The following is an 18,485-nucleotide window of genomic DNA, read 5'->3' on the forward strand; positions in this document are numbered from 1 at the left end:
AAGAAGTTCTTTACTGTGAGGGTGGTGAAACACTGGTACAGGGCCAGAGAAGCTGTGGCTGCCTCATCCCTGGCAGTACTCAAGGCCAGGTTGGATGGGGTTGGAGCAACCTCGTCTAGTGGAAGGTGTTCCTGACCATGGCGGGGGGGGGGGGGGGGGGGGGGGGGGGGGGGGGGGGGGGGGGGGGGGGGGGGGGGGGAGGTTGGAACTACATTATCTTAAAGTTCTTTCCAAACCATTTTATACTTCTGTGACTTTTTGAAGGACAGTCCTGGCTATAGCAGCATTCTTCCTGAAACAACAGGCTTGCAAACAGCCTTGCTTTTAGTGATCTGCTGCCCCAGGCTTCCTCCAGCAGATAGGCCTTACCGAGAATTGATCTGCCAATGCTAACACACAAAGTCAGCCTCACACCCAAATGCATAGGGTACCACTCTGCATGGATTGCTGGAATTATCAGTATCCATGTTGCCACTGTTCTGCAGCACACTGAAAAGGCACCACCACCACATCCTGCTGCTCATCCCGGTGCAGGTAGCAGGACTGCAGGAGAGGCGGGGGCTGGCCCTTCAGTGCTGGAGAGAGCAGACGAGACGGGAGGTCCCGAGGGCAGGTGCACTGTGAAAGGATTATACAACGCTCTATGAGAAGTGCATGTTCTTCCCGAGTGCCACCAGCGCCAGTCTGAGATGTAGCAACACGAGGGCCCCCCTGCGCTTGACAACCTCCTGCGCGGTAACACCGGAGCAACCCTGCTGTGCGGGAACGACACCCCTCCTACCTGCGCAAGCCTCGCCGCCCCTGCCACTCCCTCCCAGTGGTTCCACTCCCCGCCGCACGGCGCGCAAGGCGCGTCGGGAGGCAACTGGGAGGTCAGGGCTGCACTTCCTCGGTCCCCGGGCTGCAGCAGGGACCTCTCCCCGCGGGCGGGCCCGGCGGCGGAGGAGGCCGGGCTGGCTGCGGCGGCTGGGCGGGCACGGAGAGCGGCCCCATGAGGTCATAAATGACGCAACGCTCCCGGAAGCAGCCAGGAGCGCAGGGAACAGCGAGTGAGGAGGCGGCCTCCCTCCGCCGCTGCAGTCGGTAGCTTGGCGGAGCCACCCCTCCGCGCTGCACCGCCCGCCCGTCTGCCCCTCAGCCGGGCAGTGCCGGCCGGGACCATGTCGCTCTTCCAGTCCGCCCTGGACTTCCTGGCGGGTCCCGGCTCCCTCGGGGCTGCCAGCCGCGACCAGAACGATTTCGTGGGGCAGACGGTGGAGATGGGCGACATGAAGCTGCGCATCAAGAGGGTCATTGCGGAGGGTAAGAGCGGGGGGTAAGAGCAAGCGGCAAGAGCGGGCGGCGGCGGCTGCAGGCCGCATCCAGGGCCGGGCCGGACCCGACTCTGCCGCTGCTGGGCTGAGCTTTACTCCTCTTCGGGCCTCCCGCTCGCCCCGTCCGCCCTTTCTCGGCCGGGAGGGCTTTTCCTCCCTGGCAGGCCGCGCCCTGCAAGGGGAGGCCCCGTGCGGGCGAAAGGGCTGCGGTGCCCCCAGGCCGGGTCTGGGCGCTTCCTCCTGCGCCGGCAGCCGGCCCCTCAAACGGGCTGGCTGCTTCCTCGTAGCTACTCCAGCTGGGGCCACGGGCACGCTGAGCTGTGGCGAGTGCCGCGGTGGCTGTTCCGCCGGGGTCGGGTGTAGGAGCGGTGTCCACTGTTGTTAGTCCGCTTCAGGAAAACCCATCGAGAGCAGCGTGCAGCGTGGAGAGTTCTGCACTTGCTTTGTGGTTTAGAATACCTTCACCACCTAACAGAACTCTCGTATGAGTTCATAGTCCACATAGGACGCAATGGAAATACGGGATTGCATTTATAGATATGTATGTATATATTTAAAATGACAATGTGGCATATCGTGCCAAAGATGCAGATTTGCTTGTGCTGCTCAGGGTTATTTAGAATACTGTGAAATGAGGGAAAAGATGTTAACTTTAAGCAGCAATGTCAGGAGGCTGATCTCATTCTGCATATGGGCTTTCCTGTAGTTAAATGCCTGGGTGGTTTTCAGTTTCAGTAGATTTTTGGGTAGGTGTTTTGGCACACCAGTGCTAGTCTGCTTTAAAGTAAGTTCTAGGTTTGGTGTGTGCAGACTACTTAGAAATTAGTAGAAATTTGGATCTTGCACTTGTGGTAAGAAGAATTACTTTGTTTTCAAGCAGAAGAGACATTGAAAGCTTGTCGTAAAAGACTAAAATGTGATTTTGTCCATATTAATGCAGTTATGTAGTTCATTATCTTTGGACAGGTGGTTGAAGTTATTTAGGTGGAGTATGTCAAATTTCTGTTCAGAGCTTCTTTTTAGTGTTAAAGTTATTTTTTGTAGTTGCTTCTTCTAATTGTCTTGTATGTAGCTGGTTTAATAAGTAGATTTATTGAATTTTTTTTTCTGTGTAGTTTTTTTTTGTGGAAATATTACCACCCTAAAGTGACCACTATGGAAATAAAAATGATTCTTCAAGATTAGCTGCATCATTAAAACTTAAAAAAAATTTGCTTGTGTAAAACAACAGACATTGGTCTTCACAGCTGTTTTATCTTCTAAAGGACAAATGATCTGTTACTTCAATGCTTAAACACTTTTAACATGTGATCTTAGACAAACCCGGGCAGTTTTTACATAGTAAGTAGCATTTAAAATGGGACTAAATGTCAAGTCCAGTTCTGCCTTTAGCCTTTACTTGGAGCTTCTGTACTAAGCATCCATCCAGAGTTTGTGAGTGAAATGTAAGCGCTCGGTATGATGTGACTGCAAGGTGAATGCTGAATGAACTGGCTGGTACTGCTGGTGCTCTGACATTCCTGCCAGGAGGAACTGCAGCAGTTTCCAGAGAGCAACAAAGGAAAAGAAGAGCAGAAAGCTATATTTGAGATATGTCTGCTGTTCTTGGTTCTGAAACAAGAATTTTATACTTTACCTTGGCAGCAGCCTACTGTTACCTGGGATCTAACACAGGCTTCCTAAAATATCAGGGTAATTATGCCAGGTTAGATAACTTAAAGAGGGACATGCTTTAAGTCTAGCATTCTTGCAAGTTTATATGTAACCACTGCTTGGTGTTCCACCTTTGTCTCAGCATTACAGTTTATTTCATGATGCTTTCAGTGTACTAAGTGAAATTGGGCCTTTCTGCTTTTGTTAGGCAGACCATAGCTTGGCTAAAACAAGCCTTAGGATATACTGAGTATAAATATAAAAATGCATGTGAAATGCAGAAGTCCGAACTCCTCCTGCTGTCTTCAGATTTTAATTTCTTTAGCGTATTATTTTTGTTGCTGGTAATTAATTTATCTTTGAGCTTTGAACCTGTTTGACACCTTCTGATACTTATTTATATAACTGTGGCTTATAATCATTGTCTTCCATGCTTATAAATACAGAATATTTTTTTCTTCTGCATGAGTCCTTTCATGCCCAATTCCTTATTAAAAAGTGAAGTGATACTTTCAAAATTCAGATTTCAAATCCACGGGGAACTGTATGTGATCTGCCAAAGCAGAGAGATAGCCTTTTCTGTAAGATTATATAGTCTGCTTTGTTTTCGGTTGGTGTGAACACAGTCTGTGGATTAGCATTACACAGTATCATACGACAGCATAAATTCAGTTGTTCTCACACCGTACAGCTCTTTACAGTTTTGTAGTGTGCTCATCATCTGTGTTGGTGCAGATATGCATTTGGCCATGCTGTAAGCTGAGACACTGGCTTCACAAAAAAAACACCATTCAAATGTGTTTCCACGTTTGTTTTGTGGAGGTGCCACACTAGGAGTATGATCCAGCCAACTGAAAGCGTGGTGTGCTGTGAGAGGAACCTGAGAGCCAGGTGGGGGGGGATCAGGCTCAAGGTGATCTCTAGTATTGGTACTACCTCCCAGCACGTGACTGAGTGTGTCACAGGATGGACTGAGTGCTGCTGGAATATGGTGTTTTGTACTTGGGCATTTCAGTAGCTCACTGCGGTTAAGAAATTTTTAGAGGAAATGGGTGGGGGCCTTTGCATTTAATCCTTACTTGCCCTTTGTATGATCACAGAATCGTAGAACAGTTTGAGTTGGAAGGGACTTTCAAAGGTCATCTAGTATTATGCTGGCTTCAGGTGTTAGGGTTCTTCTGTGTCCTTCAGTTAAGTGCACAGACTGCCACACAATTTTATTTAAGTAAAATAGTCACTGATTGCATACCTACTTAGTAAATGTGAGTGAATGTAAGTATCTCACACTCTTTCATGAGAGAGGACACTCTTGCATGGCCATAAGTCACTTGCCAGTCTGGGTATTCTGTATGCATCTCCATCACAACATGGGTGTCTGCTCTCACCAGGGCATCTGCATACACATAGCCCAGGTACATGTGATAAGAGTTCTCCAGATTCGTACTAATATGCTTGGTTTTTATATAGTTCGGTAAGGGTGCTGTACCTATACTCTGTCAGATCTCTTTCTATTAATGTGAACAGGATGTGCATTTTTGTTAACTTTTTACTTCTTCAGTTGATATCCTGGAATATCCTTTCCCCTGGTTCAAACATGTCAGGATTCCTGTACCAATCTGTACCAGATGGTTGAGGGATTGAGATGGTCCTTGCTGAGTCAACAGCTGATGTAGTCTGCATATTTGACCTTGGGAGAGAATGGGGACCACACCAGCCTGAAGAGTAGCTTTCAGAAATTTCTTGTTTCTTGCTCCTGAAAGCATATTTGCACAGACAAATGACCTAGCAAGTTTGTTTTTTCAGGTGCTAGATTTTTGCCTCTGTTGAGCAAAACATCTTGTCTAATAGACATTCTTGTTTACCTGCTAATGGTGACACTTAAAGATCATGGGCATGTAAAGAAGGGGAATTTCTTGATCTTCATCTATACTGTAGAAGGAGTAGAACCTGGTCACTGGGCTGTCAGTATTCATTGAGAGACTGCCAGTGCCAAAGATGGTCGGTGGATTACAGAAACTTGTTATTTAATTCTGTGTAGTAATGCTACTCCAATGGGAGGGTAAATTGATATGAGAATAGCGTGTCCTGTGATGTGCACTATGAAGATTCAAAATTACGTACAAAGAAAGTTGATTTTTTTAATGATTGTAAATTGCATGGTTGTATTAGCTTTGGTAGCTAGCTAACTGGAGAAGCCTGTTTGCTTTGCACTGAGTGAATTTTTAATAAAATTGCTGCTTTTTAGAGCATAAATGAAGGGCAGGATGATTTGAAAGCTAAATAAGATATTAACAAAACTGCTTATGTGCTTAAATTATACAGTCTTTTAATATAATCATATTATTCCTTGAATGTTTCCATTGAGGCTTTTTTTTTGTAAAAGCAGGCAGCTGTTGCATTGATGGGTGGCAGAAAGTTCATAAATTATTTCATATATCTTGTTGATAAAGTAAAAATAGAAGATATGAAAACAGAAAATATCTATTCTAGAGGTCCTTCCAAGAAAACAGGGAACTTAATCTTTATGGTGATCCATGGAACAAAATCTGATACTGTTCAATCTCCTATCCTTTTGAAAGTATAAAAGGATCTTCTGCAAGTTTTGTGTTACATATTTGGTTAGATTAGGTAATGTTTTGAGGGGATTTTAGTGTTAAAAATCAGTTGACAACTCCACTAGTAGTTCCTACTGCCACTCAGTGCATAATGTAACATCCCTACAAATACTTCACTGCCAGTGAGACCTGAATTTGCTTCTTGAGTACTGTTACTGAGATTGTAGGTTAAATGGTAAATATGAAACTGTCAGTAGGTGTCTTATTTTAGCTTTAAATATTCTAGAATAGAGATCATACTAACAGAAAAATAATTTTTAAAAAGTCTGGAATATTCATGTCCTGGTAAGCTGTTTAAGTAACATAAACCAGATAGAAAAATTCCCCTATTAGTCCTTTAAATGGCTTATTTTGAAACACTTCGTATTTGAGTTATTCAGTTTCTTAACATTTGTGATAAAGGTAATTGCATCAGGAAAACAACTTCATGCTGTAATTACTGTTTAAAATGACAGTTTTCATCTTTTTCAGCCACTAATTCAACTGCAGACTGAATATGCTATGATTTTTAAATTCTTGAGTATAATTGCTGTTCTGTGAAGTACAGGCTAAGTCTCTGTTTTTATGTGAAATGGGGCAGTGTTACTTTGGTTCGATCTAAAGAACTTATATAAAACAACTTGGGGTCTTGTCAGTGGAAATCAGTGATGGCACGGAATGAGCAACAGTGGTCTTTTAGACCCTATTGGGAAATGTTCTGCCTGCTCATATATGATCTTTGTAACGTGTTTGAAAATTGTTTGTTACTGCTTTAGCCAGGTACTCTTTGTCTTGACAAAAATGCAGCAAAAGCTGAGAATAAGTGATGAAATTATAGTTTCAGTGTGTGTGAGGTTCTCCTGCAGAAGAATCAGGAAGTTGATACCCTGAAGAGGGCAGTTGAAGATGGAGATACCCCTATTCATGTTAGTACTCCAATGAGCAGGTGATTGTGGGGTGCTTGCTGTCTCTTCAAATAATAGTTGTATCTCATGAAGCATGTTGACTTTTTAGTGCTCATTTAGGTATGGGATAGCTGAGAGAAATTCCAGAAAGGCACTTTTCAGACAGTGTGGAATGTGTTAGACAAAGCTGTGGAACTTGGGCAGTTAAAGCATCACTTCACTTAAGACTCTAGATAAATTACAAGATTATAATACACTGAGTCCATTTAGCCTTGTGTTTAATTCCAGATAATGGATTTTCTCTTCTCACTACATACTTTTGCTTGTCCCTGTTCCTAGATTTAGAAAAAAACACACTTGGAGAATAGACATGGATTTTTCTTCCTCATGTGGGGGTTAGGACTGTGACTTTCAATTTCTGTGTCATCTCCAAGGTTTTTTGATATGGGTTAATGTTAATACTAGTCTTTTATTCTTTCCTCTCAGTACAACAGTATTTCGCAAATAAGACGAAATGAATCTTGCTTGTGATGTGCCACTTTGTCTAGTTGTGCTGTCAGTAGAATGATGTTCCCGATGGTTAGGATGAATTTTCTGTAATTGAAAATAGCCAAGGACAGTTAGGATTGAGATATATGAAAGGGAATTCCCTAAAATTTCACCCTTTATTTCTTTTTTTTTTAGAAGAAATGTGTAAAGAAATACTGCTTATGGTTCCTCTTTGCTTAACTATCTATGTGGACTTGCTGACTTCCCAATATTTTGTTGCTTGTTTGCAGAGAAGGCTGAAGAATTAAGAGTAAAGGAGGTGCATGATTGTGTGAAAAGCAGGGAACATGGAAGCTATGCAGCACACAGCAACCATTCTTCATGTATATTGATTTCTTATGCTTCCTTTGAAAAACAAGTATGGATGAAAATAGCAGAGAAGAGGAGAAACATGATGAAAAAAAAATAAAAACATTTTTCAGACTGACAGGAATCTAAAACTTTCACCATGAAGCTTTATTGAAAGGAAGCTACATTGTTCCTTAGTCAGAAAGGTGGCTACAGACTAACTTTATTTAAAAAAAGCTGTCATGAATTGAAGCCATGTAGGTGACTTGTTAAAAGCTGCATTCTGACAATGAACCTTATGTCTGTCATTAAAATACCTAAACTTGCTGCTTTAGACTTCAAGGCTTTTTTAGTATTTTGAGTGTGAACAGGCAGTATTAGTTTACCAAGCTTATAGGCACAATTTTAATTTGTGATTAAATGCTGATTTTTTGATGAATACAATTCATAAAACTCTGGGCAAGAGCAGGACAATGAACACTTGTCAAATTTCTGCAAACACTGATAGTTCAATTTGCTGGCAGATGGTTGAAGTAACTATGGAAAAAGGAGAGCTCACATCGAGTTAAAAAGTTGCAACAGCCTGTGATGTAACGGGTGATGATAGTTATTCTGCAGACCTTGTATAAGGAAGGCTTCTTGGAAGTCTGAAAAAAATATGGCAGTCAGTAATGAAGAACAGGAGCATCGTGACCTAGCAGCTTTCCAGTTGACGTTGCTTTAGCTGTAGATACAGAGAGGTTTTTCAACACAAAACGTGGAAGGGGAGTTGGAAGTGGGTGATCTGAAGTCATGATTAAAGTAATTTCCAACCCTATTATATGATTCTATGGAGCAGAACAGTGGTGTTTTTTTTTAAAGGTAGTGTTTCTTTGGATGTAGCAGTTTTTGCTTGCAGATGATCTCTGCAAGTTTCAGGGTGTTCTACCTACCTACTTCTCAAAGTTTACTGGGAAATGTTCAGACCTTTGAGTCATCCTTCGTATTTGAGACAGCTTCATCTTGTTATTAGGACTTAGCAATTGACACAAATGGATGACTGGACTTCAGGAAAAAAGTTTGAGTCAGTGCTTGCAACAGTGACAGAGCATTAAGGATGTTGCTTGTACACTGGTAGAAAAGCATCTGTTTGCTTTCATTAAGATGCACTGTAACTTGTAGTTCAGGCTAGAATTACCATCTTTTAAGCAAGTTATAATTGAAACATAAGTATGCAAAATCAATTTGGAAGCAAATCTGGTCAGTATTTGGGAGGGGAGCAGACAAGTTATATCAGTAGCTATAAACAGGAAGTTACCCACACCATTCCTTTGTCATGACTGGTTAAGTGTGTAGTGAAACAATTCATTACAGTAGCAAGCAGTTTTATATTGTGATTGAGGTTCCTGTTTTGGTGCTTCACTAGCTGACAAGTAGGAAAACTGTCATTTCACTGAAATTCCTTGGCTGAAAAAATTAATGAAGATGGGGAAAAATTGACAGTTTTAAATCCAATTTGATTTATAGTGCAGTGAACTTAATTGGTATGTGATGCCTATGTATATCTTGAGGGAAAATGCAAATCTCTTGGTTGGAAAAGAAAATTGAGTCTTGTCAGCTTTAAATTTGACCTCAAAATCTTAATTTGGGTAACTTGTATGCAGATTTCACTGGATTTCCAGATCATGTCAAGTATACTTCACTTAGAGTCAGATGCCAGTACTTTAACCTAAGCAGAGCTTGTACTAACTTCCGTTGACAGCAAGAACTTACCATTTTTAAATGTCCTGCATTGTTGAAATTGTTGCATTGTTGCATTGTTAGATAAAGATGAATATTTCTGATACTCAGTTACTATTGAGACCAAAAACCAGTATGTTGAAGTAGATACATAGCTGAACGTGAAATCTCTTTAGATTTCTAGCTAGCAATTAAGAGCAGTGAAATTTATTTTTCTTGTTAGAAGTGAGATTCTTTTATGTACAGCAAAAACGCTTAAACTTTGGAGTCCTTCTTGGGGTAGTTGTAATGTTGTGGTTTGAGTGTTAAAACACAGGCTTTTCCATCAAGAAATTAACTTTTGTAGTTCTCATAAATGTGGCTGAGTTTTAGGCCAGAATTTCAGGATCATTATGAATAGAGGGAAATATTTCACGGCAACTGTGAATGTGTCTTGAGTTTTGGGAGGACTGCATGATGTTCATTTCCATGAAGATTTAAAATTTATGTTTTTTGAAGTCTAATAATCTCAGTTGGGTAAACATATTCTTCTTTTTACTGCTTCATACTGGATGTCAACAAGATTAAACCTAGTGATAATGTGCAACTTGATGTGTATTGTAAGCATTTTATATATTAGAAGGAGAGTTTGTAATTTATCAGACCAGTTGAAATAGTTGGAAAGGTACGAATGCTTCTAGGGGCCTTAAAAGTTTGTATCAGCTTGGTGGTTACTCAGATGTATGCTTGAAAATGGTGGGTAGAATTGATCTGATGAGTTAATTGTGATGCATAGGTGCTTTCAACAGTGTAATATCCAGAAAGGTATTGGATACATTTGAATGAAGCATAGTTATCTTTTGGAGTTACATACATGTATGTAGGTCAGTGTATGTTTGTAGTAGTATCTGGCTGTATGCCTGAAGTCCAGAGTAGGCTTGCCCCATTCCAGCCATGGCAGAACCCTTGGCAGCGTACAGGGCTGAGCTTGCAGAATAACTTTTCCCTGATTTGAGGTTTCTGTGTTACCATTTTGCTCTTGAGTGCATTCCAGAAAAGTAACTGTGCTGTAATTTTGTGTACTAGAAGCACCTAATTTTGTACATCAAAGCACATATTTTCAAGATGCACCTTTTGCAGGGTTATTAAAGTAAAAGAAATATATACCAAGGTTAATGTAAAGACTTTCTTCTGGAGGGCCAGCAGTACTTCTACTGTGTGGAAGGTCTGTAGTGTCTGTGTAGGACAAAGACATGGAAGCAGTAGCTCTGTGGTACAGTGACTGGTGTACACTGCTGTAGAAGCTTGTAATTCACTGAGACAGTGCACTCTCAAACCTGGGGCAAGCCTCTGGACTTTAGTAGGGAACTGGCTGGGAAGTGAGGTCAAAAGCTGTGGATTCCCAGACCCAGCCTCAGTAGAAGGATAACTTGCAGATTATCTTGATTGTTTCACCACATCTGTGGAATCCATAAACAGTACTGTCCAGAACCATGTTTTTCTTGCATATGTTCTCATTCAGAGAGGGACAAATTGTCTTCAGATAGTAATCATGGAATTTACTCTGTATCCAGTCTCTGTCCCATCAGTGTGCAAAATGCTGATTGTAATGGCTGATCATTTGATCACTTGCACTGGGGCTTTGAAAAAAGCTAAGAGAACTTCCTGTTGTGGTCAGTAGCAAATCTGATGAATGAATGAGTCAAAGTAAACAGATAAGCACAATACACATATTGTATGTCCATATGTATGGTGGACTGAACTGCAGCCCTTGCTGTCTCATCTTCAGTATTTTCATTGATACTCCAGCTCTTCCATGGTGCACTACTTACTCTCTTCAGCTGGGATCTTGGTTTTGCTGATTTAGTGTATCATTCTCTTTTAGACACCAAAAGCAAAGGCAGCATACAGGAGTCTGTAATTTATTTGTTTCATGTTGTAGATGCTACTGGCAAAAATGACAAGTCGTGTAGCAGGAGTCTTGGAGAACACTATGAAGGTCAATTGCCATGTGAAACTTTGGAGAGTACTTCTTGGAAAGCCTTGTATTTGATGAAATTGCACAAAGCAAATACCGTATTCACTTCAGCCTCATTCACTTAATTCCTTGCCCACGAAGAAGGTATTGGGTACTGAAGTGAATACTGATTTGCATCCTGCATCTTTCAAAAGAAGTGCCTTGTCAACTTGTTGCTTGTCTGTTGTGGTTCATTCTTTAGTTATCCTATTCTGTTAGCCTTTTTGACAAGTGAAGTTTTGTCATTCATTGACATCTTCTATTCTGTTTTCCAAGTTACTGCTAGAGGGAGCATTGCAGTGTAGTTTGTAGAATCATACTATGATTATATAGTTCCAGTCCCCTGCCATGGGCAGAGGCGTCTCACACTAGACCATGTTGCCCAAAGCTCTGTCCAGCCTGGCCTTGAGCACTGCCATGGATGGAGCATTCACCACCTTTTTGGGCAACCTGTTCAGTGCCTCACCACCCTCACAATAAAAAACTTCTTCCTTATATCTAGCCTGAGCTCTCCCTGTTTGAGTTTTAACCTATTACCCCTTGTCCTATAACTACAATCCAATGGAAATAGAATTTTATTGAAGGAGCAGAAAGGCAAATCGTTGAAGTTTGTCACTTTGGTTGTTAATCTACTAAAGATCCTCTGCAACAGACAGAGCAAATGTCATTACACTAACAGTATGTTGCATAATTGTAACATTCATGGAAGAATTTAAAGTGGTACCAGGATCTTTAAAATGGAGTCGAACTGAACAAATACATTCTTTTGATAGTTTGATTAATATAATTAATAATTGAGGAAACTTAGCAGAGTTATCTTTTTCTTAGTCACCTTTATCTTCTAGAAGTTTGCACAGTGTTCTTGAGTGAACTCATAGTGTTATATGAGATACGTATACTGACCAAAGCAGTTGGAAGGAAAATAATGTTGTTGGAGTGGCAGATAGCAGTTTAGTAACAGTAACTTCCCTTATTTGAAGCATTTGCTTCAATGCTTGAAAACGCTTTCAGCTTTTAATATGAAGCTTGAAGCATGGCAATTACCCTAAAAGTATGAGGAGGTGTATGTTAAAAATTTTATTTCTCTTTGTTATTGCTATTTTTATAAGAAGCTTAACAGTGCAAAACCAAATAGTTGTTTAATTAAAATAATTAGTAATATTTGCGTAACTGTATTAAGAAAAGGAAATACTTCATAGGAAATCTGCATATGTAGACTAAAAAATGCAGGAAAGTAACAAATTCATTGTGCTTCTAGCATGTATAAAAGAAAAGAAGAACATATTTTAGCTCTTATGTAGGTTACCGGTACTCTTGGCAAGTCATTGAAAAACACATTTTTACTTTCAGAGGATATCTAAATTCATGTGATAGCTCTGTTAGACTAAAAAGAATGATTTACTTGAATGTTGAAATTAGAACTGACTTAATGTCCCTTCTTCTTGTAGGCGGCTTTGCTTTTGTCTATGAAGCTCAAGATCTTGGAAGTGGCAAAGATTATGCTTTAAAGGTAAAATGTACTTCCGGTTTATAAGGTCTGTCCTTTTGCTTGATGCTTTAGCATGGTAGTTTTTCGGTGCTATGCATCAAAGATTAAGTAATTTGGGAAAATCCAGAATAATAGTGGTGTTTGTAGCACACTGTACCTGTTAGGACCCTGTGTTTTATACCAGACATGGGAGCTGCTTTGTTTGGTACCACTGCTGTTTGTCTTCATTTGGTCTAGAAATTCATGACCCCACATAAGCATTTTGGGTGAAAAGAATATTTCCTAATTACCTGAAATGGGGTATATTAATAGTTTCATTCATCAGTAGGAGATATAGCTCACAGGCTAGCCTCCCTTTGTACTTCCAGAGTAACTTCATCAGTATTAAAAATAATGGTCTGAACTTTGACTCATTGATCATATATTCAGTCTGGCATTTCTGAAACATCCCTGGATTCATGTTTTTGAAGGCTTATAATAATCATGTAACTGCTGAAAAACTGAAGCATTATGGAAAGGACAAAGTGAAGTCATTGTGTTTGCCATAAAATGGCTTCATTTTTGGAGCAGGGATGGTCTGTGACTGTATCAGTACAAAGACTTCTTGGAGGAGAAGCGAAAAGGGTAGTAGTAAGAGAAGTAGGAAAGGTAAGATTACCAACAGTAATTACTGTTTTTTTTTCCTTTTTGTACCACATCTTGCAGTAACAAAACATGACCAAACCCATATAGTATGTGTTGAAAATGTTATCAAGAAGTAGCCCATTTAAAAATAACAGCTAAAAGGTGAACCGTTACTGTACTTCCTCTGTTTTGTAAAACTGGTAGTTTTGTAGCAAATGCTCAGATTGATTCTAGTCAAGTGTTGGCTCTAAATCCAAGCTATGTTGGTAATAGTAATGCTTAATTTTCCTACTGATTACTCAGGTACTATTAAAAAAGTTGGGTTACGTAATTTGGACAAGTTTTGGCTGGTATAGGTTGAAGGTTGTTGCTAGAGATTTGAGGCAGAAAATGAGTTTTTACTTGTCAGTGCACAGTGCTGTAGCCAGTAGACTTTAGTGTTTTATACAACAGAAAACTGTCAGAGCAGTTAGTTCATGAGTGTTGAAGGTTACAACTGCTCAGCTAGTACTGAAACTGAACAGGTAGCTGGAAAACTGGGTCTTTTGTTCATGGCAGCATGTTCAAATATACAATATGCCTACTTTGTTTACTGTCCCATCACATTTCCTTAGGTTTTTTGACTGTAGCTTATCCTTTGTGTTCTGGAAAAAAAAATTATCCATGCACTGTTTTTTTCTGTAAGTTTTAATAACTATCTTTTCAATTTTTTTCTGTTTTCTGGCAGCGATTGTTGTCTAATGAAGAAGAAAAGAACAAAGCCATCATTCAGGAAGTTTGTTTTATGGTATCCTTTTCTAGAACGTATTTTAATGTTTTGATTGCCTGATAGCAAACATTTATGAGAAAGAGGACTGCTTTACATGTTCAGTTCTTTCTATGCCATATGCTGCTTAAAAGGATAAATATTCTGAGGAAGGTTTGGGTCCTGGTTTATCAGGAATCTGGCATCAACATCCAGCAAGTTCAGTTCTTCAAAAGCTGCAGGAACTTAATATGTGCTGATAACTTTCATACCTTGTGTAGACTTTGTCATTTACTTTGCCTGGCAAAAAATTAAATTCTTGTTTGGGCTTTCTTGCATTCCTTTGACTGTGTTCAAGAGACCTTTTGGTTAATGAGATGATACTTAGATCTTAAGTAGACTTCCTTCACTTGCACTGGATTTATTGCCTTTTTGACTACACAGAACTTTGCTTTTACTTTCCAGAGTTTTTTAATTTCTGCCTCAGATGCATCTGGCTTTATAAAGTAATGCTGAATGTTAATTTTATAGAACACATGCATCAGAAACAAGAAGCAGATGATTCTCAGGGTTGTTGCTGTCCTCTTCATCTTCAGTGAAGCTAGATGGTAGGTTATAATGCAGTGTTAGTGAGTTTTCAGTCCATGAGTTTAGTAAACTCAGCATTTGCTCCCCGACATCTGCTCTAAGACGCTCTGTTTGTTTCAAAAGTCAATGAGTAGCTGTAGTATGCTGCTGTTTAGTTTCCAGTCTGAGTATTCAGCTTCATTTTGAGTTACCATACAAAACCACTTCTCTTAAACTACTTAAATATTTTTGTATGATTACTGAAATGTTGGCTAAGTCTTACACTAAACACCATTCGCTGGAAGTGTGCTGGCAAAGAACAGACTGAGGTAGCACTATCTGTTTTCTAGGTACTCTGTGTTGTTAGGAGTAAAGAACTGAATGTACTGTAGATGTTTTTTCACAGCTTGGGCTTGTTAAAGCATATGTTAATTGTTGCTACCTTTCCAGGTTATAACTGAAATTAAATTAATTCCTGTGGCTCTGAGTAAAAGGTTGTGAAGACATGCATAAAATATAAGCTAGTGCTTTGGATTCATTCTAATTTGATGCATTCAACTTGCCTTTTTTTATAGCTTTGTTGTACTTATGACGTCTTTGCTTTTTTCTTTTTAGACTTGGTGAATGCATCTTGTAAATAGTGTGTGTTTGCCTCAGGCATGAGTATCAGTACATTACCAGAGTGATGCATGCCAGGGGCAGCACAAACAGGCATAATGCAATGTAACTTCCACTGGCAGGAACTGAGATCACTTAAATTTTATTCTCTTTTACATAGTTCAAAAATGATACCATGAAGCATGACAAAGGTTTTAGTATGAAGAATTACTGCTCATGATGGGATGATAAGTTCCTTGGTCTTTCAGAGCTGTTATTTGTTTTGAGCTTTATTTTCATTTCTTAAAATTGAAACATACTTACTACTTCCTTCCAAAGGACAGGTGTTGCTGCAATAGCCCTTTCTTAATCAGCCAGCTGGAGAAGCAGCTAGTAATTGAAAGGTCTTTCTGGTACATAAGTTAATGCCTTGCTGTCACTATTAGAAGACAAAAATAAGTAACTAGGTCTGTTAGGAAGTCTAGTTTCTTCAGCCTTAATCACAAGGATTTTTTTTTATGTTTTAGTTTGAGTTTTTATAATATTTAGTGGCTTCCGTTGAAGTCTGTTTTTTTTATCTGAGGCATGATTCCTTGTTCTACTTAGTATCTTTATTACAACTATAATGCTTTTTGTGGTTTTAAGCTAACATTTCAGATGATATGTCTGTGAACTGCTGTATACAATTGTATCAGTAAACTTGTCAGTCTTCCTTGAACACATTATCTCCAGAAAAAGCTTTCAGGTCATCCCAACATTGTCCAGTTCTGCTCTGCTGCTTCAATAGGAAAAGAAGAATCAGACACAGGGCAAGGAGAATTTCTTCTGCTTACAGAGCTGTGTAAAGGTAAACTTTTATTTCTTTCCCAGCAATACATGTTGCTTTCAACAACTGCTTGCACAGGTTGCGTCACAGTTTAGAAGCTTTGAAAGCCTCTTAAAGGTAGCATAGTTCAGTGGAGCTAGAGTTCAGTCTTGTCTCTTATGGGATAAAGAGCATGTTCTTTGAGATTAGAGTTCAACCTCATCTTAAATATGGGGTTAGTGTTAAGTTCTTCAAGACTAGTTGGAGGAAGGAAGAGGAGGAATAGTACCTTAGAGCACTATTTCCTTTGGTCACTGCAGTCAGTGTGGATTTACAGTTTTCAGAATATCCATCTAATATTCACAGCTCAAGGCTGTAAGTCTTCCTTAGTGAGAAAAGTATTCGCTTATTTGTGCCAGGCTTTCAGAATTTGTGGTGTTCTGTGCATGCTTATGTGAATTTCTCTCATTTCCTGTAGGGCAGCTGGTGGAATTCTTAAAGAAAGTGGAATCCAAAGGACCTATCTCCTGTGACACAGTTTTGAAGATTTTTTATCAGACCTGCAGAGCAGTGCAGCATATGCATAAACAGAAACCTCCTATTATCCATAGAGACTTAAAGGTGTGTTTTAGTGTTTAAATAAAGGCTGAATTTTTAAACACCAAAGGAGCTCATCAGGCTGAATTGGTGTTAAGACTGTTGATCATGTACAGTGGACACTCTTGAAAGTGGTGCTTATTGCACCTTTTGCCTTACCAAGACTGCTGGATGTCAGTGGAGGTCATGACTGAAATACTTGCATCATCATCATCCTGTGCTTGTGGTTAGTACTAGTTGTACTGTCTGAACAAGCTGACAGAAAAGTAGTATATTATGGTTTTCTGGTTAAGTTAAGTCTTCAAGTAGTTTGCTTTTGATACCAGCTACAACTTGTGTTCCAAAGATGTGTAGGTTTTCTAACTAGAAGAGAGGTAAAGCTTTGAAGGAGAAGAGGGGGCAATGTTGGATTCTCTGTAAAAGAAAGCCTTCTGTGACCGTCTAGTAAACTGTTAGTTTTAGAACTAACAACAACTTGCATTGCATTTTAGGTCTTGGTTTTAAATTACATTTTAAAATTTGGTAGGCATAATTCATTACAGATTTTTCTTTCTGTTAGCCTTTGCAAAGATGCTATAGGATTATGAAAGTGTTGTCCCCTTAAAAACTTTGGTGATTTGAGAGGACTTCATCTGTGTTTGAATTTTGAATGCAGCACCTTTACATCCATGTTATATAATAAATGAAGGAGACCTAATCATCGGTGGGATTCTGGTGTACTACAAATAGATATAAACCCAGTGGGGATAGATAGTCTTTGTAAGCATAAGCAAAATTAAGACTTTTATTCCTCAAACAGTGTCTGAATTTGACATGTCAGTTTCCTGCTTGATGTGATACCAGCTGAATATAAAAAGGAGAATTTATTCCTCCTTAAGTATGCATGTACTTGATTACTTTAGGGAAAGGAAAATGAAACCACTTACTAAAAAAGTAAATATGCGCTAAGTGTTTTCAACACTGATGAAAGCTTTGATGTTAGGCAGTAGTATAACCCCTTAGTATCAAAATAGTTTTGAAGATGAAGCACTCTTTTCCCCCATGTCCCCTATTTTTTTTTCTTGGTACCATTGAACAGACTTCTACCTCATATAAAAGAAATTTTAACCAAGCTGTCATAGAACTTTCTAGAAGAAAATCTTTTCAACATTGAAGTTTTCTGTACACCAGCCCCTAGAAAAGCTTGTGGACAAGCAAATCTCTACTCTGAAAAGGGGGTAACAAACTCTACAGATAAATACAAAATATCTACATAGAAGTTGAACGAATGCTATAATTCAAAGTCTGTTTTTTCTTGTCAAGTAATGCAAGTTCCTGACAAAGATAAAATACGGAAAAAGGCAGGAGTTTGGTTTTGTGTTGGTTTCACGTTACCACAGCTCCAAGGCAAGATTGGGTGATAGTTATGCTGCAATAGGCAGAGACCTTACTATAGCCAGAAGCCAAATGGGAGTCATTTAACTGTGCTGCTCTTTCAAAAGGCTGAACTAAGGTCAGCAGCATAAAAACCTTTGGTCAGAGTTTTGAGCATGAGATGTAATGTAGCTGCTGGGGAGGGGTGTTATAGTTTGGAGTTGTAACAATATAAGGATTCATGAACTTCTACAGTGCAGGCTAAAAACAAGTTCACCTTTGTAGTGGTGGCTGTTTCTTTTTTCCTGGGCATTTCTTCTCTTCCTTGTCCATGTAATGCATTTGTTGTTCCTCAGCTTCTTTGGATGAAGTTTGCACCTAGTGTGTGTGTACAGCACTGCAAGAACCCAGCTGTTTACTGTGTTGTAAAAATTCTAAGCTAGTTAGAGGATGGTTTGTAAAATATCAGTGCTTCCCTGGTATTTTAATTGTTTGAATTTTAGCTTTTCAGGATTTGCTATGCAGCACACAACTAGTCTGCGTAACACAGGTCACAGAGCCTGTTCAGATCTCAATAAGCAACTGGAATTTTTTACATTACTAGCAACCTTTACCAAAGCATGAAAACCAAAAAGTATGTGTGCAGAAGCTTGATCTCTGATCTTAAGTATGACCATTTTTAGTATCTAAA

The 18,485-nt window shown here is 39.7% G+C and overlaps 1 protein-coding gene across 1 annotated transcript in view; it reads left to right on the plus strand.

The window, feature by feature from the left end:
• The first annotated feature begins 900 nt into the window (after positions 1–900).
• The window catches only part of GAK (cyclin G associated kinase), a 74,631-nt gene continuing 57,046 nt past the window's right edge, over positions 901–18,485 (plus strand). Inside the window, exons 1-5 of the mRNA XM_005154872.3 lie at positions 901–1,302; positions 12,466–12,527; positions 13,858–13,917; positions 15,772–15,886; positions 16,323–16,465. Coding sequence (XP_005154929.2) covers positions 1,161–1,302; positions 12,466–12,527; positions 13,858–13,917; positions 15,772–15,886; positions 16,323–16,465 — 522 coding nt within the window. The 5' untranslated portion in view covers positions 901–1,160. The remainder of the gene's footprint in view (positions 1,303–12,465; positions 12,528–13,857; positions 13,918–15,771; positions 15,887–16,322; positions 16,466–18,485) is intronic.

The sequence above is a fragment of the Melopsittacus undulatus genome, chromosome Z (genome assembly GCF_012275295.1).
Source record: "Melopsittacus undulatus isolate bMelUnd1 chromosome Z, bMelUnd1.mat.Z, whole genome shotgun sequence".
Lineage (NCBI taxonomy): Eukaryota > Metazoa > Chordata > Aves > Psittaciformes > Psittaculidae > Melopsittacus > Melopsittacus undulatus.